Source organism: Gymnoscopelus microlampas (assembly GCF_963454915.1).
Source record: "Gymnoscopelus microlampas genome assembly, chromosome: 7".
Classification (NCBI taxonomy): domain Eukaryota; kingdom Metazoa; phylum Chordata; class Actinopteri; order Myctophiformes; family Myctophidae; genus Gymnoscopelus; species Gymnoscopelus microlampas.
The window spans coordinates 22,405,429-22,426,054 of NC_139944.1; the positions used below are offsets into that span (position 1 = coordinate 22,405,429).

The following is a 20,626-nucleotide window of genomic DNA, read 5'->3' on the forward strand; positions in this document are numbered from 1 at the left end:
ACAAATCTTTTTATTACGAATACAAATCTTTTTATTACGAATACAAATATTTTATTTACGAATACAAATATTTTTTTTACGAATACAAAATTTGTTTACAAATACAAAATCATTTTACAAGTACAAAATAATATTGGCACTAAATTGAGCCCATACGTGTTGCACGAAGAACAGTCCATCTACAACCTCATGATTCAGTTGTCTCTCTGTCTCTTTAAAAGAGAGGGAGAGAGGGTTCCCTTAGAGAGAAAGAGAGAGAGAGAGAGAGAGAGAGAGAGAGAGAGAGGGAGAGGGAGAGGGAGAGGGTGAGAGAGAGAGAGAGAGAGAGAGAGAGAGAGAGAGAGAGAGAGAGAGAGAGAGAGAGAGAGAGATGTCATTTAATTTGACAACAGTGTTGAAGAGGACCGAGTCACAGAGGATGAAGTGGAGGCAGCAGAGAGCAGGCTGCAGCCACGGACCTGATCTCTTCTTTTATTCAACTTCAAGTCCAATTTCCGTCAGATAACATAGAACAAACGAACCTGAAGAAGGAACTTAGAATAAAATCCTTAAACCTCTGGACTTCAATCTAAGAACATTTCAAGTTTACAGGTATGTATTTATTTTGCTTCCCATTTTAACTTTTCAAGTCTCATCTTAAAAACAGGTCCATAGCAGCAAGGTACCCTAAGTAAATTAAAAGTAACATTTATAGATACTAACATTTTTTCCCCGTCAATATGCGATAACCATTCATTCCTGTATGGCTTCATGAAAAACAATTCGTTCAAACAATTAGGAAATGACTATTTAAATAGATAGGATGTCAGTTATGGCCTATAATAAAGGCAATCATAATAGTCCATGAGCCAGAGCCCCAAAATTGAGCAATGATTATCGAAAGAGTGGGCAAAACCAAACCTATATTAAATTGTTCCTAGGGTCAATACGAGTAAATAAATATATGATAACCTTTCCACAGGAGCAGCTTTTTCATAGTTATCACACATTTTGTTATTTTCCCCATAGCCTACGTACATGACAGGTGAAAAAATGACAAAATTTAAAAAATCATAATGAAACTTCCCCAGTTGATTACTTACATGAAGACAATGATTTATCGTATTACAAGTTTTCTGAAATTGTATTTTTAAATATGCAAATTAAGAATTTAGTCCATGAGCCAGAGCCCAAACATTGAGCCAGATATTGAATATTCCCTCGTTAAAAACCTTTGACTCCAACATCTTAACGAAATTAAATAAGAATGTTGACACTGGCTTTGTCAAATGTTCCAATGTTGATTCTGGAAAGTTATGCAAATTCGGGCATACTTTCCAAAGCCCAATTTGCATATTTAAATATACAATTTCAGAAAACTTGTAATACGATAAATCATTGTCTTCATGTAAGTAATCAACTCAGGAAGTTTCATTATGATAACTCTTTTTTAAATGTTGTCATTTTTTCACCTGTCATGTACGTATGGGGAAAATAACAAAATGTGTGATAACCATGAAAAAGCTGCTCCTGTGGAGAGGTTATCATATATTTATTTACTCGTATTGACCCTATGAACAATTTAATATAGGTATGGTTTTGCCCACTCTTTCGATAATGAAATCACTCTCTCTCTCTCTCTCTCTCTCTCTCTCTCTCTCTCTCGCTCGCTCGCTCGCTCGCTCTCTCTCTCTCTCTCTCTCTCTCTCTCTCTCTCTGCCCCCTCTAATCTTATAATAATAATCTTACACAAGTGAGAAGTTAAAGTCAGAAGGAGATGCCATATACTTTTTCAGTCACTTTACTAAAGATACTAAAATATGTTTGAATTCACACTTCACACACCAGAAAAATAGCACCCCCTTATTTCCCAAATTTGGGTCTCAGGGAAGGTCTCAGGGAATGGCAATTGCCACATGTATATTTCCCCCAACTCTGAACATTTTTTGCAGAATAATCTGATTTCAGATCAATGAGTGCATCTCAATCCATGCCCATCCATCTGTTTCAAGTGATAACGTTTTTTTTTGCTACCCCCTATTCTTTTCTTCTGAAATGCCTCATCTTCCCCAAAGAGTTGATCATTGTTTGTGGGATTTGAGATTCACATGGTCTTGTTTCTCTCTCTCCGCCCTCTTGTCTGTGATTGATCTACTCTACACTCACAATATTGATTTAACTAGGTCTAATGGTGGATAAAACCCAGAGACAGCAAAGTGCCATGCTGTCTTGCCACACAAATCACAATATCTATGGACCATTATGTCGATTTAATACACTGTACTGATATAATTTTCCCTAAATGACCCTTAATTGCACAATTTAGTACCTTTGTGGTGTCAGATAGATTCTGGCACCACGAAAAAACATAGAGATATTAAATTGTATTAAATCTTAAAAGAGCTTAGGCTCAAAACACTCATTAAAATGTATTGCGGCATGTGAGTGTGCTTTTTCATATATTAAATTAACATATTTGTTATATTGGAGAATATTGATGTAACCTGTTGGCCAGCCTTTGTTGAAATTATAGTAGAGTGACTATAGGCTATTGAAGTAAATCTAGGTCATTGCAGCCTCAAATTGAAGACCCCTATAGAATCTATGTGAAGGAAGCAATCACATGGAGATGAATGGCTGTTTTTATTATATTAGATAGACTGAGAGACAGCAGAAAGAAAGTGCATGACATTTAAGGAATTGGTCTTGAAATCAAATTCTCTAGAGATTTATTTTTGAAGTAGGCTAACATTTGAAGACCATATCCTCCCTGTAAAATTGAAACGTTGTGTGTGTGTGTGTGTGTGTGTGTGTGTGTGTGTGTGTGTGTGTGTGTGTGTGTGTGTGTGTGTGTGTGTGTGTGTGTGTGTGTGTGTGTGTGTGTGTGTGTGTGTGTGTGTGTGTTTTGTTTTCCATTAGCTTTATTCCAGCTGTTGCTTATCGACACTGAGGGACACAGGCAGGCACGATTGATGTTCTTGTCTGTGATAGTGTAGCAAACACTACTCGGGCTTATCGATTGATTATTGCTGCCAGGCACGCCCAGTTTATTTAATTAGTTTTTATCCCAGACTTTATGTTACACTGTCCTATAGGCTGTTGTGAGCAGCAGCACCTCAATTATTTTGTGAGATGTGATAAGCCACATATTTCTTACTGAGAATCTGTTGACCTGCTGTAACCTCCTGCCTCTGGCTGTACATCAGCGGGTTTATCAGATAAATCAGCTTAATCTCATTTCATTTTCCACCCCTTTACCCACTGACCTTTTTTTCTCCTATGGAAAAAATGTCTCCCCCTGTCAGTGTGCAAGGGAAAGAGGAAAGGGGGGAGGGAGTATTTTCTGGTTCCCGGAGGGCAGATTACTTTTTTTTAGCTTCAACCAGCTGATGGCTCTCTCAGATGGCTTTGATGAGGGCACGCTGGATGGGGCTTAAGTGTATGTGTAAGTGATGGGCGTGTGTGTGTGTGTGTGTGTGTGTGTGTGTGTGTGTGTGTGTGTGTGTGTGTGTGTGTGTGTGTGTGTGTGTGCGTGCGTGCGTGCGTGCGTGCGTGCGTGCGTGCGTGCGTGCGTGCGTGCGTGCGTGCGTGCGTGCGTGCGTGCGTGCGTGCGTGCGTGCGTGCGATGTAGTGAGTGTGTACAAGAGGGAGAGAGTCTGCCCTTTCAGACACTAACCATGCTCCTTCATCCAACCTCCCAGGTTCTGGTGGCATCACAGACAGCAGACTGAGAGTGTCTGGTCAGGGCCTGGCTTGCGTCAGGGGGCTATGGTGAAGCGATGGACACTGGCTGGTGTGAGGAGAGACATATCAGCAGGGGACGAAGGAAGGGAAGAGGAGCGGACCTCAATACACAGCTCTGCACATTGCTGTTGTTCTCGGCTCTGTGGGGCCAGGTGTGCCCCCAATGCCCTGACAGCTGCCACTGCTCCTGGGACACGAACACTGTCCTGTGCTATGACGCCGGGCTGCGAGAGATCCCAGAGGGCATACCCCCGGAGACCGTCTCCCTCCACTTGGAGCGCAACTACATCCGCAACATCCCGGAGAGCGCCTTCCGGGAGCTGGTCCACCTGCGCGACCTGTACCTCTCCCACAACCGCATCGACTCGCTGGCGTCGGGCGCCCTGCGACACCTGGGCTCCGAGCTCCGCCTGCTGGATCTCTCGCACAACCAGCTGAGACGGGCCAGCAGGGAGGAGTTTGGAAGTACTCGTGCCAAGATGCGCCTCTACCACAACCCGTGGCACTGCGACTGTGCCCTGCAGGAGCTGATGGAGACCCTCAACCTGGAGCCCGAGACGGTGAATGGCATTGTGTGCGAGAGCTCCGTGCACGCCCCGGGGGAGGGGAGCAGGTGGGAGGATCCGGGATCCCTGGAACACAAAGGACAGCCGCTGGTCAGACTCCTAGACACTGGGGTGAACTTCTGCAGCCTGCAGCGGAAGACCACCGACGTGGCCATGCTGGTGACCATGTTTGTGTGGTTCTTCATGGTGATCGTTTACGTGGTGTACTATGTGAGGCAGAACCAGGCCGAGGCCCGCAGGCATTTGGAGTACCTGAAGAGTTTACCCAGCCCACGCAAGTCACCCACAGAGACGGACACACTCAGCACGGGCTTCTGAGCCGTCAGTGTGGATCTGTGTGGACTGACTGATCCACTTCAAAGACTCTCTTGTTTGGCAGGGAGTCAGATTGGACAAAGGCACTGATGAGATATGCCCAACAATATGCCCAACTGTTGCATTCCATATATCCATATCGCAATATTTTATTTTTGATTTTAATATGTTTATTTCCAAATATTGAAGTGTATTTTTTCTTAAAATGTTTTTTTTTCTCTCCTACAAATGAGAGACATGAAAAAGAACAACATAAAAGAGAATGTATAGGGGGGGAGCTTTTCCTTTCATGTCTGCACCAATTGTGTTCCCCCTCTTTTCATCACAGCCCATGCTGTCTGTTTTATCTTCCATTAAGCTTGAATTATGGCGGTCTAAACCCACTGACCTATAATGAACACTTCATATGCAATATTCAGTGTTTCTGTCAGGTCAAGAGGGAGGTTGTGTGTGTCGTTTTAAGTGTGTCAATGTACTGTGTGTGTGTGTGTGTGTGTGTGTGTGTGTGTGTGTGTGTGTGTGTGTGTGTGTGTGTGTGCGTGCGTGCGTGCGTGCGTGCGTGCGTGCGTGCGTGCGTGCGTGCGTGCGTGCGTGCGTGCGTGCGTGCGTGTGTGTGTGTGTATGTGTGTGTTAATTCCTAGTAGGGCTTACCAACAGCCTGTGTGTAGTCTGTGTTAATTGAAGTTAAATTAACACTCAATGCTAGTTATCTGAGGATAAACAACCATTTATCTAAATATACTCTCAGGAAGTCTGAGCATATCCGCAGGAGAAGGAAGTGAGCTATCTTGTCACCAAGCACCAGCAATCAGACAGACGGGCATGACAGCTTGGTGTATATACTGTACCGGGTGTCTCCCATGTAGAGAAATGAACACCAGATTTAGAAATGGTTGAATTATTAAGATGCTGGTTGTTAGACCTTAGATTAATATGGCCCTCTTCCCTGAGAGAGCTTTGCAGTTAGTTTAGATTTTAATTAATCTCTTGAGTATGTATGTATGTCCATGTCAGGCCACTTTGCCCCAACTGCTCCACACTGACTGTCATAATTGTTGTTTTCTCAGAATCCACTGTGAGAATAAGACAAATGTAATGCCATGGCTCCAAAAAAGTCCAGAAATGCCCTTTTAGGTGTATTTTGTTTTCTCCCAAAAGGAGCACCAACAGTCTGTGCACTATGCAGTGCTGGCCAAGCCAACAAATAATTACTTAACAAAAATTAAGCCTTGAGAAAAATGAGAATAAGAAATAAACACTTACGGCAAAAACTAAGGAAACAAAACAACCCACGGTTTAGAACTATAGCAGGCTACACCCTTCCACGAAGGGACCCTGTCAGCTCTCCCTCGGGGCTGGCTGAGTCAATGATTCTCTGTCACTGCAATCTCCATTTGCTTTTTCTGTGCCACAAGGCACAGAATCAAATGAGCAACAATTAGGTCTTCTACACCTTCCCTCTAACATACGAGTAATCTAAACACTCAAATACAACTTGGGGTAATAATTCAATGACAATTTGTTCATAAAGCACACACAAACCTAGCCTGGTAAACCATCCCAGTCGCATGAATTCACATTATCATGTGTCTTCTGCAGACCGGTCTGGCCCCAGGTGCTGGGTGGGCGTTTTGCAGAAACCAAAAAGTGGAAGAGCCAATCAGCGTGTGTCAGTCATATGGCCTGGCCCCTGAGCACAGACACGATAATGTGAATTCACTGGACCGAGATAAAAACCAGGCTAAGACAAACCCCCCTCTCCTCCACAGCATTTGACACCCGCTTAATGAAGGAGATTGCCACCAGCAGTGCAGGAGATAAAAGTGACTAACAAACAATCAATTCACTTTTACACAGTTTTCAATACACACGTTTAAAACTATTGCAGTCCTTGCGTGTTGCAGAAAGCAGTCAGATGTTAGTTACCGTCCAATGATGTTAGAATCAGCTTTGTAGCGTGTGTGTGCAATGTTCCTGATAATTGTGTGTGTGTATAGGGCATGGCCCGTGACAATGACAAAAAGAATAGTTTTCTCAGTTACTCTAATGCCGGTGTTTCAAATCATTTGTGTCTTTGCATCAGATGGAAAGCTACAGTCTTCATTCGATAACTATGAAAACTTTGAGAGTGCTTTACGTAAATTGTATTGTTTTACGTGTGGTCTGTGGGTACAGAGTAAAATTTAGTTTGACTGAAGCTTGTGGTGTTGTGAGATTTATACTTCATTGTACTGGGTGTTGCATGCGGAAAATAGCAGATCTGCAAGCCCTCACGTTGGGCTTTGTATGATGGAGTATAGCCTACTGTAAATGAAGAGGCAAGCTGTGAATTAGAACTCAAATTGAATACAAGAACACTCGCCCCAAAGAACAGTCGGACCCACGTATTTCTGGCCACCAAAGTCCACTCGCCCCAGTCAAATCCGGCAACCTCACAACGGTCGGACCCACAAATCCGGCGACCTCGGAACGGTCAGGTATTTCTGGCCTCCAGAACCTACTCGGCCATGTTTGACGCCACGGGAGTATCGAGACGAGGGGGGGGGGGGCAACGTTCGGCACGGCGACCCAATCGCCTAACAGTTCGCTCAGTGGTGCCTCTCGTGGTTAAAGTCTGCTTCAAACGGAGTGCCTCCGTCGTTGTAACAGATATTTTGCCTAACTACTTCCTAACTTAATATTAGGGGCTGTAGTCTGTTCTCACCAAGCGGGCCGAGTGGTCCGCCTCGCTGGGGGTGAGCGTTTCGCACCAAGTGGGGCGAGTGGTCCACCACTTGGGACGGACGGACGGACGGACGGACGGACGGACGGACGGACGGACGGACGAGAGTTCCGTGCAAAAAAGGGGGGGCGAGCGTTCCTGTTACCCTCGAATCAGACGGAATTGATTATATTGTTATGATAGCTATTGTAGTGAAGCTGTAGCACCCAGATCAGATATGGCAAACTATGTTTAACAACTAACCACATAGGCCTTGATGTTGGAATAAATTATACTCTGTCCATAATCTCATGAAGCATTGATGTAGCTTTACATGATCTGCAACGTACAGTAAGTAGAATATTTGTTCAATGTTATCTGTGTTTTGCAAGCCACAAATCTGGAATTAACATAAGGGTTCAGTTTTCTAGATATTCCTTTGCCTTAAGTGTAGGATGTTCTGTAGACCAGTGGTTCTCAATGTGGGTACCGCAGCAAAATGTGTTAATCTAGCATCAAAATCAGTTTATCCACTTTAACCCTATATACATCGGCTATTTGAGAATAGCAGATCTATACGATCTACACACGTTGAAAGCTTGTAGTTTAGCTATTTTAAGTATGAAGATTTTGGAATATTTTTGAAACACAAATGACAACACAAATCTTGTACGGGGGTCCCTGGCCCAAAATATTTTCAGATGGGGGTCCACGGCCAAATACATAATAATTTGGGGGTTGTTGACATAAAAATGTTTGAGAACCACTGCTGTATACCTTTGCCCAGGCTGTGGGCAAGCCAGTGACCCAAAATACAACAAGAACCAAACATGTCCTGTGTGTAGTTTTTTATGAAGTATTTTTTATTGGTGATGTATTTTGTCCTGTTGATCAGCTTTCTCTCTTGTTTGTATGCCAATATTTATTCTAACAAGGATTACATCATAGATTTGGAAACCAATACATTAAATAATAAATGAACTATAAAAAAAAAACGATTGGGGAGGGGTACAAAAAATAAAACAAACATGGCTCTGTTTTGTTCATAGAAATGCTTCAACCTTTTATTGCTAAGGTGAAAGGTCAGGCAAGAAAATGAAAATGAGAAGAGAAAATAAGTACATGGTGACACAATCAGATCACAGAATGTGTTGATCATGGTCTGCAGTGACTCCCATTTCTACTCTACCATGCGTTGCACTAACTGAAATAATTGAAAAACTATTTTACATAATACAAAAAAAAAAGTACATGATATGAACAATTTTCCACCTGCTTTATCCAACTAATTTTTTCTTGCTCAACAACAAACAAAGCAAAAACTAAATGGCACCAATGTCATCCATCTCTCCACTTCCTCTGCTTGAGAGTTCTGAGCTGTTTCTCCCCCTGGAAATGTATCTGGCAACAACACTGACAAAGGGCGTCTCCACATGTCGCAGATGACTTTTAGGAATTTGATTGAAAAAGTGAAGTTTACTAAATAGTTTGTTAACAGCTCGGTGAATACATAAAAAAAAAAGGAAAAGAAAACACAAAATAAAATAAAATAAAAAGCGACGTCAGTCTGTTACTTGTTTTTGTCTTTTATTTCCAATTTACATTAATCAAAACCGTAACAAAAACAAAGTCATGATCATCATCATCATAATAATAATGCTATTATTATTAATAATAATACTATTATTAATAATAAAAAAATATACACAACCTCACATGAATGGACACTCTGCCCTGGCAGTGGCCGCTTCCTGGCTTGTAAGGGAGCAATGCATAGTGTGGGGACATCGCAGTGGGCAGTTCAGCCTTACAGCAGGTAACTTCGATTAGACACACGTGTGTGTGAGTGTGTGTGTGTCTGTGTGTGTGTGCCAAGGCAGAGGGCACATCCTGTGTGAGGGCACAACTAGGGTTTGGATGGGAGGGAGTGAAGTGGGATGGGGTCAAAGCCGGTGATAGCAGAGGGGACGGGATGGGGTAGGACGGGATGGGGCGCAGAGGCTGGACTTTCATGATCAAGTTTCTCACAACAACATATTTGCCCAAGCTGAGTTTGTAAACTGAGTTTCGCATGGGGGGGCGGGGCTTATTTTATGTAGTTGCTTTTTTTTGTGTGTGTGAGGTAGCTTTAGAATATCTAAACAAATAAACAAAAGAAAAAAAAATCTGAACATAAAACTAATAAAAAAAAAGAAAATTCAATTCATGACTCTATCCAAATTGGACACAAATTTAAAAAAAGCGACGGTGGGCGTGTTCATGTGTAGGGATTGAAGCACAGGGTGGGGAAAGCAGGGAGTGCTGGGCGGGGGGGACATTCATCACACTGAAATACAAAATCCCAGTGTGAAATGTACTCTCTGAGAACTGTATATATATGTATACACACATATACATATATACACATATATACATGTCACTACATATCAGTATCCGGTAGTTAAAAAATACAGACTGTTTTACAACAATAGCACCATTGACCTTTATTATAATACACAGTAACTTTCTGATACACACTGGGGTGGTAGAAATAGGATCACCTGCACTTACTAACTTACAGCTACTGTAGATTTTTGGTTTCAATAAGAGATATGTATTCTTTAGTGGATAATATGGTAATGGGGAAAAGGAGGGGTGCAGGACAGAAGGAGGGCGTGGAAGTTGGAGGATAAGGGTCTTTTTTTTATATGAGTGGGCTTTTTAACTTGGTAACACACTCAGCTTTGACACACCTGGGATGCAAACCTAAACAATAAATAAATAACACCAACGCAACTTTCTTTCTCTCTTTCTCGCTCTTTTTCCCTGGTGTGTTCCCTTATGCTCCTCACCTTGCCTCCTTCTTCATTTGGAAGGGGAGGGGGGAAGTGAGGGGGGCTGGGTACGTGGGTTCACCCAGGGTGGGGGATTCTGGGAGCTGCTGGATGTCCTTAGGGGATGATGTGATTGGAGGCAACTCTGGACGAATCACAGATGACAATTGCTGGTGCCGTTCAGTGCAGATATCCTAGGAGTACGACTTGGAAAAGCACTTTTTTACTTAGAAAAAAAAGTCCCATTTTTTTTTTAAAGTGTCTTGATCTTTCTTTTTCTCTCTTTCTCTCTTCCGCTTTTTGTTTTTGGAAGTGTGTTCCTCTCTCATTTCATCTTTTTTTTCTTCTCTTAATTATTCTTTGTTGTATTTCCTCTTCGTAATTATCTCTCGATCCCTCCTTTCTTTACAAGAAGCAGACAGCGCCTACGTCGACACCAAACTCCTGGTCTGATCCACCGATATCCATGGGGGCAATGTCTACAATGGGAAGACGGGATGTCTTCTGTGATCTGTACTCGATTACTGTCTTTCCCCACTGTCCTGTGTGTCTCTATAGAGGGAGAGAGAGAGGGAAAGAGAGTGTTAAGTTTAGGGGTGCAACAGTAAATCGAACTAATCGATTATAAAAACTAATCAAAGTTGTTTTTCTTTCTTTGTGTCGCGTTGTGTATATGGGCTATTTTCGCACACTATAAACACAATATAAACAGTCTATTCGATTCAGTGATATATAAAAAGTGAAACTAATTATGGAAGAAAACGGGCTCCTCCATTATTCACTCCACGCCTCGAGAAAATGAGATTGTTTTGGTGAGGGCATGAGAGAGAGTCAATGTTTGATCATATCACAGTTTCGCTCTACCTTGTAAGTAATTGTAATGCTTAATTCATAAGAAGTGGTATGGTGGAGTCTCTCGCTGGAAATAGCAGCTCTACAAGCTCACAACGTGTTGCAATGCGATGCGTTCTGTGCTTGTAGATCGCCTATTTTCGGCTATTTCCCCCCCGTACTTGTGCAAAAGGAACAAGTACGGGCAAACAGGAAACACGTTTGGCTTTTTGGGAGCATGGTGTTAATTAATTTGTGTTGTAGCCTCAGATGCAAGCGTGTGCAAGTGATCTTGTTCTTGTCTTAAAGGAATTCATTAGCTCAAAACACACTGCAAAAATGTCTGTAATCAATATAATTCAATACTGAAAAAGTCCCTGAAAGAATCAGAGAAGAAAAAAAGGATGTATGTACAGAAGCGTTATAAAGTGGATGTATTTTCCAGTACTTTGGTGTGCAGTTGTGCTGTCCCATGTGTGAGTATTTACAGGAATGTCTTTGTGTGTCTGTCTGCGTGCCAAGCTCACCGTGCAACCGTCCTCCATGACGCTGTACGTGAAGCGGCTGTTGCCCTCAGCTCTGATCTCTACATCGTTGGAGCCCTGCAGTAGCACAGCCTTCTTCAGGTTGCCCGCTGAGGCGTCCATGTAGGCCACGCTGTTCTTACAGTGGTAGGTGAGGTTCTGAGAAGCCTCGGTGGAAAGCAGTCTCAGGAAGGTCATCTGGATGGCGGCAGTGTTGGGCGCCAGGCTGTCATCTCCATAGCTGAACTGCAGGGAGGAAACACAAGGGACCATCAAGGACTGCAAAAACGGTCTATTAACATTATAATGATGTATGTGGTTATTATAATATTGGTCAATGATGTGATGCACATTTTTTTTGTGTCCATTATAGTTTAGTGGAATTTAAAAGGGATACAATAAGAAAATAAAAATTTACTTTCGTACTTTCTGAGGACCTACAGTAGTCTAAAATGTCTAGTTTTATTCAATATTGATTGATACTGACCATGATACTGACATGAGACTGACCATAATACTGGGATACTGACATGATATTGACCATGATACTGCCATGATACTGACCATGATACTGACATGATACTGACCATGATACTGGGATACTGACATGATATTGACCATGATACTGACCATGATACTGACATGATACTGACCATGATACTGACATGATACTGACATAACACTGACATGACACTGACATTATACTGACCATGACACTGACATGATACTGACATGATACTGACCATTATACTGACATGATACTGACCATTATACTGACATGACACTGACATGATACTGGCATAATACTGACCATGATACTGACATAATACTGACCATGATACTGACATGATACTGGCATAATACTGACCATGATACTGACATAATACTGACCATGATACTGACATGATACTGACCATGACACTGACATGGTAATGACCATGATACTATCATGACACTGACATTACAAGTACACTTTCATTCACTCCAAGTGGATATAATATTCAATATTTAAGATTTTATGTGGTTTTGAGGCACATTATGTAATTTCAATTGTAAAAGTTTTTGCAAAATGTCTTTTCAAATGACATGCAACCAACATTACTGCAAAATGCACATTTTAACAAACCTGATACATGCCCTTAAAATATGATTTTACATTTATTTTTTACTTTGTCATCTTGCTAACCCCATTTTGTCACTGACCCATACATGTTTCTATTGTTGTAAAAATGTCATACTACAGTCTACTATTTCGTCCACACATAATTTTGACTACTATACTATGTCCTACTATACTATGTCATCAAGTTGTATGCTCCCACACATTCATAACTATATAAACCACATTACCAAGAACAGAGGTGGGAATGTCAGCTTAGTTCATATGACACGGAAAGGTGAAAATCATAGTATGACTCACGTGGAATCCTCCATTCATTGTCTCTCCGAACCAGATGTGTTTGCGGTCCTTGCTCTTGCTGGACCACCAGTTCTTGCGTGGGATGCCGGAAGGCTTGGGGTAGACACATGACTCTCCAGTCTCCATGTTACAGAAGACCTTGATTGCGTCAATGGTGCAACCCTGGTTAGGATCGATCCAATACTCTCCTACGGACACAGAGCAAGCACATGGGATCAGCTTCTGGGTGGATTACACCTTTTTACGGCGTGGCTCTGTTGGTGACTAGACTTTTATGAAAGGGTATGTCTAATCTATATAAGATAGTGACATTGTATTTTTCTATTGATGAAGACAATATTGTCATACATTCCCATATACTCCATACTAGCACAAATAGCATTCAGCCAGTAATCAAATTTGATTAGTTAGTGAAGTATTGATTGAATCAGACTATTAAGTTATGCCTGTTCTAGCAGCCACACTATGCACACTATGACAACTTTAAGCATCCTTTTCTTTTGTTCATCAATTACTCACCCAGTTAAACTTTGAATTCATGGAGAATATTTTTTTTCACATTATCAAATTAAACACTTTGTGATAAACAGTCTGAGGAGAGCGCCTGGGTGAGCGTGTACAGTACGTGTGAACTCTAGTAAGTACTGATGATACGACTGGATACAGGACACTTGGGTTGTACTGTGAGAGTAGTGTTGGAGTTTATAAACAGATATTTCTTTTTATAGTTGTGCTGTTGTTAATCTTCTACCGCTATTTTCTTGAATTCCTCAAGTATTTTCTTAGTTTTTGGATTCTTCATTCACCATGAACGAATGTGACAAAAACTGAAACTCTGCATGAATTCAATTGCCAACAACACACACTGTCAGCTCATCATCCAACCCCCATTTGACCAATTCTGCCCACTGTCACTCACCGCTCTTCCAGTCAGGGTGGCAGAGCTTGAGGTCTCTGCAGGTGCGGGCGGGGTTCTTCTTGGATCCCTCTGGGCTGCGGATGTTCTCGATCTGGTTGTTGAGGGACTTGAGCGTAGCGTCTACCTCAGCGTCGTGCGTGCGGAGGCTTCCGGAAGCCTGGTCGGCCCTCATGTACCTGAGAGGATCGGGGGACTTCTCGTGCTGCGACAGGCCAGCGAAAGCAGACATGTCGATGCCAGGGCCAGGAGGACCTGGGGGACCGGGGGGACCAGAGTTTCCGGGGGGACCCTGTGAGGAGGAAAAACACAAGGAAGACGGGAGGGTTATACAGGGCGTGTTTCAGACAGCTAAAGGAATATGGTGGATCATTGTGTCACTGTTATGAGAGAAGGACCACAGCAATGTTCACTATTATGTCTAATTCTAAATGTGATGGAACAGATTTTGGTTGGATCATGGGACCTATTATAGACTAGGATATTAGGATATAGGATATATATTAATAGGATATTAATATATAGTTCTAACACTAACGTGATTTAGCAACGATGATCTTCATGGTATAGTATAGACTCTATACTATACCATGAAGATTATTGTTGATAATCACGGTAGTCTATACTATAGAGGGTGGATTTTACAGAGCCAAAGTATATTCCTAATGTATACTGTATGACTCAGGGCATAATTATGTATAGGTGCCATTTTGGATACATGATTAACAATCTAGTGTGCACATGCAGTACATGCATTGCTTAACAGAACATTTAGCAAATTGCAAAAAGAAATACGTTTAGTATGTCTAGGGAAACATACAGACAGGCTAATGGCCATTTATATATTTTTTGTTACAAGATCAATTTGACAGCACTCACAGCAGGACCAGACTCTCCAGAGCGACCACGAGGTCCAGGGGGTCCGATGGGTCCGGGCAGACCATTGGAACCATCCTTTCCAGCGGGGCCAACAGGTCCAGGTGGTCCCTAGGCACACACACAACCACAGAAGATTAATTTATCTCTCAACAACTTTCAGGTGTGAAAATAAATCTTAATTACGAGAGAGAATTGATTTGAGATCAGTGTTCATCATCTTTAACAATAATAATAAAAAAATGTCTTTCTTTCTTTGGCCCCTGGTCGTGGAATGATCTCCAGACCAAACTCAAATTGGCTGCTCTAATTCCCTTGAGAAGCTTCAAAAGAATCACCTTAGTTTTATTCACAAACAACTGCACCTGTCCGGAGGTTTACTAGCCTAGCGGTAGGTTCTTGGTTATTTGTATTGGTTGTACACTGTGTGTATTACTATTTCTTGTTTGACTATTGGCTTTTTTCTATTGTGAAAAGTGTATCATTAGGAGTTATCTTATGTATTTGTGATGTATCTTGGATGACTATTTTGTTTGTTTTTGTATTTGTATGTTAAGCTTAGACTGTGTAAATTTAACGCTGCATCTTGGCCAGTTCCCACTTGAAAAAGAGACTGTGTCTCAATGTGTTTTTACTGGTTAAATAAAGGTTAAAAAAAAAAAATACGAATAAGATCTTCTTGTGAATCACTGTCGAGATCACATGGCACCACAGTACTATTGAAATATTACATATTCTAATATATTTTATAAATCTGTACTCTGTACTCACTCTTGGTCCATTAGGTCCAGCAGATCCAGTAGCACCCTGGTCACCAGATTGACCCTACAGAAACATACAGTAAAGCATGATGATGATGATGATGAAATACTGAAATAGCCCATGACTACTAACTAACAGCAACACAATGAATATATTATCAAGCATCTTGATTTTGGGATATAATATTAAAAAATACACTTTGCTGCCGCAACAATTAATCATTTGGTCTTCCTTATTAGAGGAGCAATAGAACACAGAATCATTTGCAATAAAAGACGACCACATAAAATGGCTGCTGTGTGAATAATGTCAGTTTAGTGTAATACAGTAGGTACAGAGTACTTACGGGAGGTCCAGGTAGACCCTGCAGACCGGTGAAACCTCTGTGTCCCTTCTGTCCTCTCTCACCAGACTCTCCAGCCTCACCCTTGTCACCACGGGGTCCTTGGGGTCCCTGAAATGGAGTGCACAGCAAAGTTGTTAGTAAATACTCATAATATCACTTCTGCCGCAGATGAAAGACATGACCTACTGTATATTTAACCAAGATACAGTAGGCTGGTGCCTGGCACTGTTTTTAATAACTCTTCAGGAAATTGTGTGTGTGTGTGTGTGTGTGTTCTAAATATGTTCAGAAAGTGTATTCATTCAGAGAGACACATACAGCCATTCCTCTTGCTCCGGCAGGTCCGGAGGGTCCAGCAGGGCCTTGGGCACCCTAGGAAAAAACAGAAACACACGGTTATGAAATACATCTATGACATATATCTATTTAAGATCTACATAATGTTAGTAACATTAATTAGTCTACTGGTAATTTTCCTTTTTGAATTAAATTACGTTTTCTCAACTGTGCGCCTACAATTGGTTGTGCGTCATGCAGCCATCATACACTGTAGTCATCTTGTTCATCCTGGATCAAATCTATTGTAGCTGTAATCTTCCTTTTATCAATTTAATGTAATTTATAATGAGAGCTCAACTGTGGAACTACAAGTGGATGTGCATCACAAAGCCATTTTCACATTTTCAAATTGTACTGTGGTAACTCTGGACTCTAAATGGAATAATACATATTACTTTGACAAAGATGTATTAAGAGAAATCCAACCAACGTGACTCATGAAGTTAATGTCCTCTCACAATGGAGAGGTAATTGCAACTTAACACCTGTGACCTGAACCCAAAGACCAAACATCTACTGCTCAGGCAAGAAGGAATCCCCTTTTTGCCATTGGAGATATGGGGCTTATGAGCGTCAGGCAGGGCTACTTGTCGACCAGTAACGTGTCCTACCCAACACCAGGGTCTAAATGTCTCAATGGAAATGTAGGGGGACCGCCTTACAACCAGTATGCATGTTACTAATTATATCTTATTAATATACTCTATCACACAGCTTGGTTAAAAATAAAGTTTCATCTTCATTAAAATAAATTCTGGATTGTAGCTTTAATAAAACACAAAACCGTGACAAAGCTCAATGCTGAAATATTAATACTCACAGCCTCTCCTCTGTCTCCCTGTTTGCCAGTGGGTCCGACAGGGCCGGGAGCTCCGGAAGCACCTGGAGCGCCGGGAGCACCAAGAGGACCTGTGTTACCACGGTCACCCTGTAACAGACGGAACACAACACAGGATGTCAGGCGTGAAAAACGGATTTTGCAAAACTAACATCATCCCTGATGCATCTTCCAGATTACTAACTGCAGTCTATGCAACTAGACATCAATACACAACCGGTAGATTCACCCACAGCTAAACACAGCTTCACAGATGTCGTCGCTGTTGGGCAGAAACCTTGTTGGGCATACACTAGATATTTAATTTAATTTAATTTTTTTGTAAATTATTGTCCTACTGTACTTTGTCGAAGAGTATTGCTCCAAAGGTAGCGGAAATCGTCTATTTCGATGTTTCGGAAAAACTTCAGAAGTGAAAGTGAAAGTGGTTAAATCTGTGGGTTTTGCGACTAAATAATAACTACACTGGATCTATTGGAACATAGATGTTTTTTTCCCTATATCCTGAACAGTAGCGGTTTGGTAGATACAAGGTCTCCGCCCGACAGTGATGATAACATCTATGCTCAGTATCATGTCGTAATAAGTAGTCTATACTAAATAGAACTGTCATAAACATAAATAAATGATACAGTCACAGCCACAGTTATAGTTGGTGCACTGCACAGTAATAGTGGAGAATACTGAATTATGTCCTCAAGGCCCAATTAGTTCTGAAGCAATAAGAAATGAATTCGGACAACGCATGAAAGAGTTCACACCTTAATTCCAGTGGCGCCGTCTCTTCCTGGGGGTCCATCAGATCCAGGGTTGCCCTGTCATGACAATGTTACATGTTAATAGCTTCCCTTAACATCATGCAAGTGGCACTAATGCAGCTTACATGAAGTTCATATTTTTAGGCATAAAAGCTATACAAGCATGTAGAGAAATTGTAGCATGTGAGGAAGAATTATGGTAGAATTATACCTTATATCGTTAGCATATTGTTAAAATGTTACCTTTTTCTTATGATATTATTGTTCTATGAATTGTTCTGACCATCTGAATATAGTGAGTTGGCAGCAATCCTAAAACAAACTCATGGACTGAATTGGAATTCCTATATCTCAAGAGGAACTCCCCACCCCCCTAAAGCCCAAGATAGCAGCAAAATGTGTTACACTGGAATATTTCTGGTGGGTAGCAGCATGGAGCTTTTTAATCAGCTTGATGTGGGCTGAAAGAAGGGGCTTAGGATTCCTTGGACTAAATTATAGATGAGAGGCAGGGCACAGAGAACATGCATGCTGTGTGATGGCTAGTCCCACACCTCTCTGCCAGACTCTCCAGAAGGTCCAGTCAATCCAGGGGGTCCAACAGGTCCGGGTGGTCCACGGTCTCCACTCCCACCAGGAGATCCCTGCTTACCAGGCTCACCCTGAACCATACAGAGATAAAAGCTTGTTTACAGGGAAGCCAGTGGATTCTCTTTTTTATGTCACGTAATATTTAAATTACTCAACAGACATGAATAATTCAATAAAAGCAACAACACATAAAATAGAAGCTAAAAGCTTTCTGCATTGTAAATAGCAAAAAAAGTCATAAATTACACAAAGAAAACTATTTTATAATCCTGTAAAAGAGAGATGATGAAGGAATTATGCATAGAGAATACAAATGATTAATTGGCTCAGTCAAGTTGTGCATTCAAAAGTACTGGTTCAGCATATTTTCATATGTTGCACAATATGTACTGTATGCTATTGCACCTGTCAAAAAGCCATGATGAAGCAGGGTGACGATAACGTAATCTGACTACTGTATCATATCATCAATATACGGTATCATCAAAGTCAAATTATGTGACATCCCTTTCTATGCATCTACGGTATCTGTGGTCGCTTTGGCATCCCAGTGAAGTGAACTGTAGACATTCCTGTCAGCACCAAAAGTATGTACTGTATGTGAACGATGAAAGTGATAAGACTTGTAGAACACTCCCATCTACAAAAACCTCGCCGTTACCTTCACAGGCACTGAATTTTGCATCATTTAAAGCATGTTTGAAGCATCCTTGAGTGACATTTGTGCCGCACTTTCTTTCCATCTATTTCATGTGGCTCGATGAATGTTTAATGGCTAGGGCACGCCCCCCCTGGGATGCTGTGAGTAGGGACCATGTGAATGTGTCATCCTGTCACCGGTCACACATCTCATAACATCACATCGCTGGGAGAGGGGCCCTGACTTGTGTGTTGTTTCAATTCTCACATTGACTTTGAGAAGGTGTATTAGAGTTCACTCTCCTTGTCAAGTATTGAGTGAGACAAGATTAATTGTGTGGTTAAACACTTTTACCCTGGCATCCCTATGTTGGCCATGTGATTATAGGTAAAAGTTAGAAGAAGAAAAAAATCCAGAAAATTCTAATATAACAGCGAAAATATCAGATCTACAAGCTCACAATGCGTCGCAATGGGATGCGTGTTAAGCTTAGCCATTTTCGCAATTTGTCATATGACAAAGTATATAGGTCTTAAGTGGTTGACAACAGTTCCATCACTGGAGGACAATATCCCACAATAGCAACGTAAGTGATGTTCTATTTATAGTGTAAGATTTAGGGCAGGGGTTTTCCACTGATTGTGACCCAGGGACTACCATCCTCACCAAGAATCAATCTGGGTACCAGTGTTGTTTTCGGGTGGGGATATGGGCTAAAGATTAGGGTTTTTCTTGACTTGCACAGAGTCTATTCTTGGCTAGATAGTGGTGGACAGGGACAGAGATATGTAGTTGCAAAAGGTAACAACACTACATTGCTTTTACTGTAAGCTCTGGGAATTCTGTCTGACAACTCATCCAGAAGAACTTCACATAGGGCTGTGTTTCATACATGAGCCTCTTCACAGAGTCTGTGGATCTTCATGAGCTGATCCTCCTCTGTAGTAATTAAAGGACGACTTCAGCTATTTTCAACCTATCTTCATATAATTTGTCCTCACTAATGCTCATAATAATTCTATATTCTCCTCTGTCTCAGAGGAGGGCTGTGGACAGTTCAGAAACCCGCCTACCAGTGACATCATCGGTAGGCAGGTTTGGTCATTTCTAAGGAGATTTCAAACGTTTTATTTCATTTTTAGCGGTGCCAACCGCTCTATATCTGACTTTGTCTGTGTGTCCGTGTGTCCGGGTGTCCGTGTGTCTGTCCGGGTGTGTGTCTGTCCCATAAACAAATATTGATGACAACATCAATACGGGGCTCATCAAAGGCACCGCTTCCTTCACACAGGGTGTGATTTTTTATTAATGCAAGAACAATGGCTTCTATTATAGCATGCTAACTTTACAGGAATAGAAAGCCTGCCGTTTCTATTAGCTTGGATTCCCCATTGATTATGTCACTGGTAGGCGGGTTTCTGAACTGTCCACAGCTACAAAAATTGTGCCATTTTATAATGAACATTAGTGAGAACCAATGATATGAAAATATCCTTTAAGCTTGAAATACATTTGGAATTACAAGCCTTCTCAAATGACCACTGATAATGATAACGACAATGTATATCATTTCACAGTCCTCATATCACACAACAAACAAATAAACAAAAACATCTTCACTTAACTACATTACTGAAGGCATGTTCAGGGACCACATGCAATACCTT

General features: G+C 41.5%; 2 protein-coding genes across 3 annotated transcripts in view; one reads left to right on the top strand and one right to left on the bottom strand.

The window, feature by feature from the left end:
• Positions 1 to 432: 432 nt before the first annotated feature.
• On the top strand, positions 433 to 5,068 carry LOC311048198 (leucine-rich repeat-containing protein 3-like). Its single transcript, XM_084061300.1, has 2 exons — positions 433 to 591; positions 3,681 to 5,068. The coding sequence occupies exon 2, from the start codon at positions 3,759 to 3,761 to the stop codon at positions 4,605 to 4,607; it is 849 nt and encodes a 282-aa protein (XP_083917426.1). The 5' UTR covers positions 433 to 591; positions 3,681 to 3,758; the 3' UTR covers positions 4,608 to 5,068.
• A 3,079-nt stretch (positions 5,069 to 8,147) lies between these two features.
• The window catches only part of col2a1b (collagen, type II, alpha 1b), a 65,562-nt gene continuing 53,083 nt past the window's right edge, over positions 8,148 to 20,626 (bottom strand). For both annotated transcript variants that reach the window (XM_084063145.1, XM_084063144.1), the window contains 11 exons: positions 18,283 to 18,390; positions 17,732 to 17,785; positions 16,953 to 17,060; positions 16,112 to 16,165; positions 15,794 to 15,901; positions 15,457 to 15,510; positions 14,689 to 14,796; positions 13,813 to 14,101; positions 12,894 to 13,081; positions 11,477 to 11,719; positions 8,148 to 10,670 (listed from right to left, as the gene is read on the bottom strand). In XM_084063145.1, coding sequence (XP_083919271.1) covers positions 10,524 to 10,670; positions 11,477 to 11,719; positions 12,894 to 13,081; positions 13,813 to 14,101; positions 14,689 to 14,796; positions 15,457 to 15,510; positions 15,794 to 15,901; positions 16,112 to 16,165; positions 16,953 to 17,060; positions 17,732 to 17,785; positions 18,283 to 18,390 — 1,461 coding nt within the window. In that variant the 3' untranslated portion in view covers positions 8,148 to 10,523. The remainder of the gene's footprint in view (positions 10,671 to 11,476; positions 11,720 to 12,893; positions 13,082 to 13,812; positions 14,102 to 14,688; positions 14,797 to 15,456; positions 15,511 to 15,793; positions 15,902 to 16,111; positions 16,166 to 16,952; positions 17,061 to 17,731; positions 17,786 to 18,282; positions 18,391 to 20,626) is intronic.

What these genes read in the sequence shown, in the direction of transcription:
- LOC311048198 (XM_084061300.1), top strand. Translation starts at nt 3,759, where the DNA reads ATGGACACTGGCTGGTGTGAGGAGAGACATATCAGCAGGGGACGAAGG.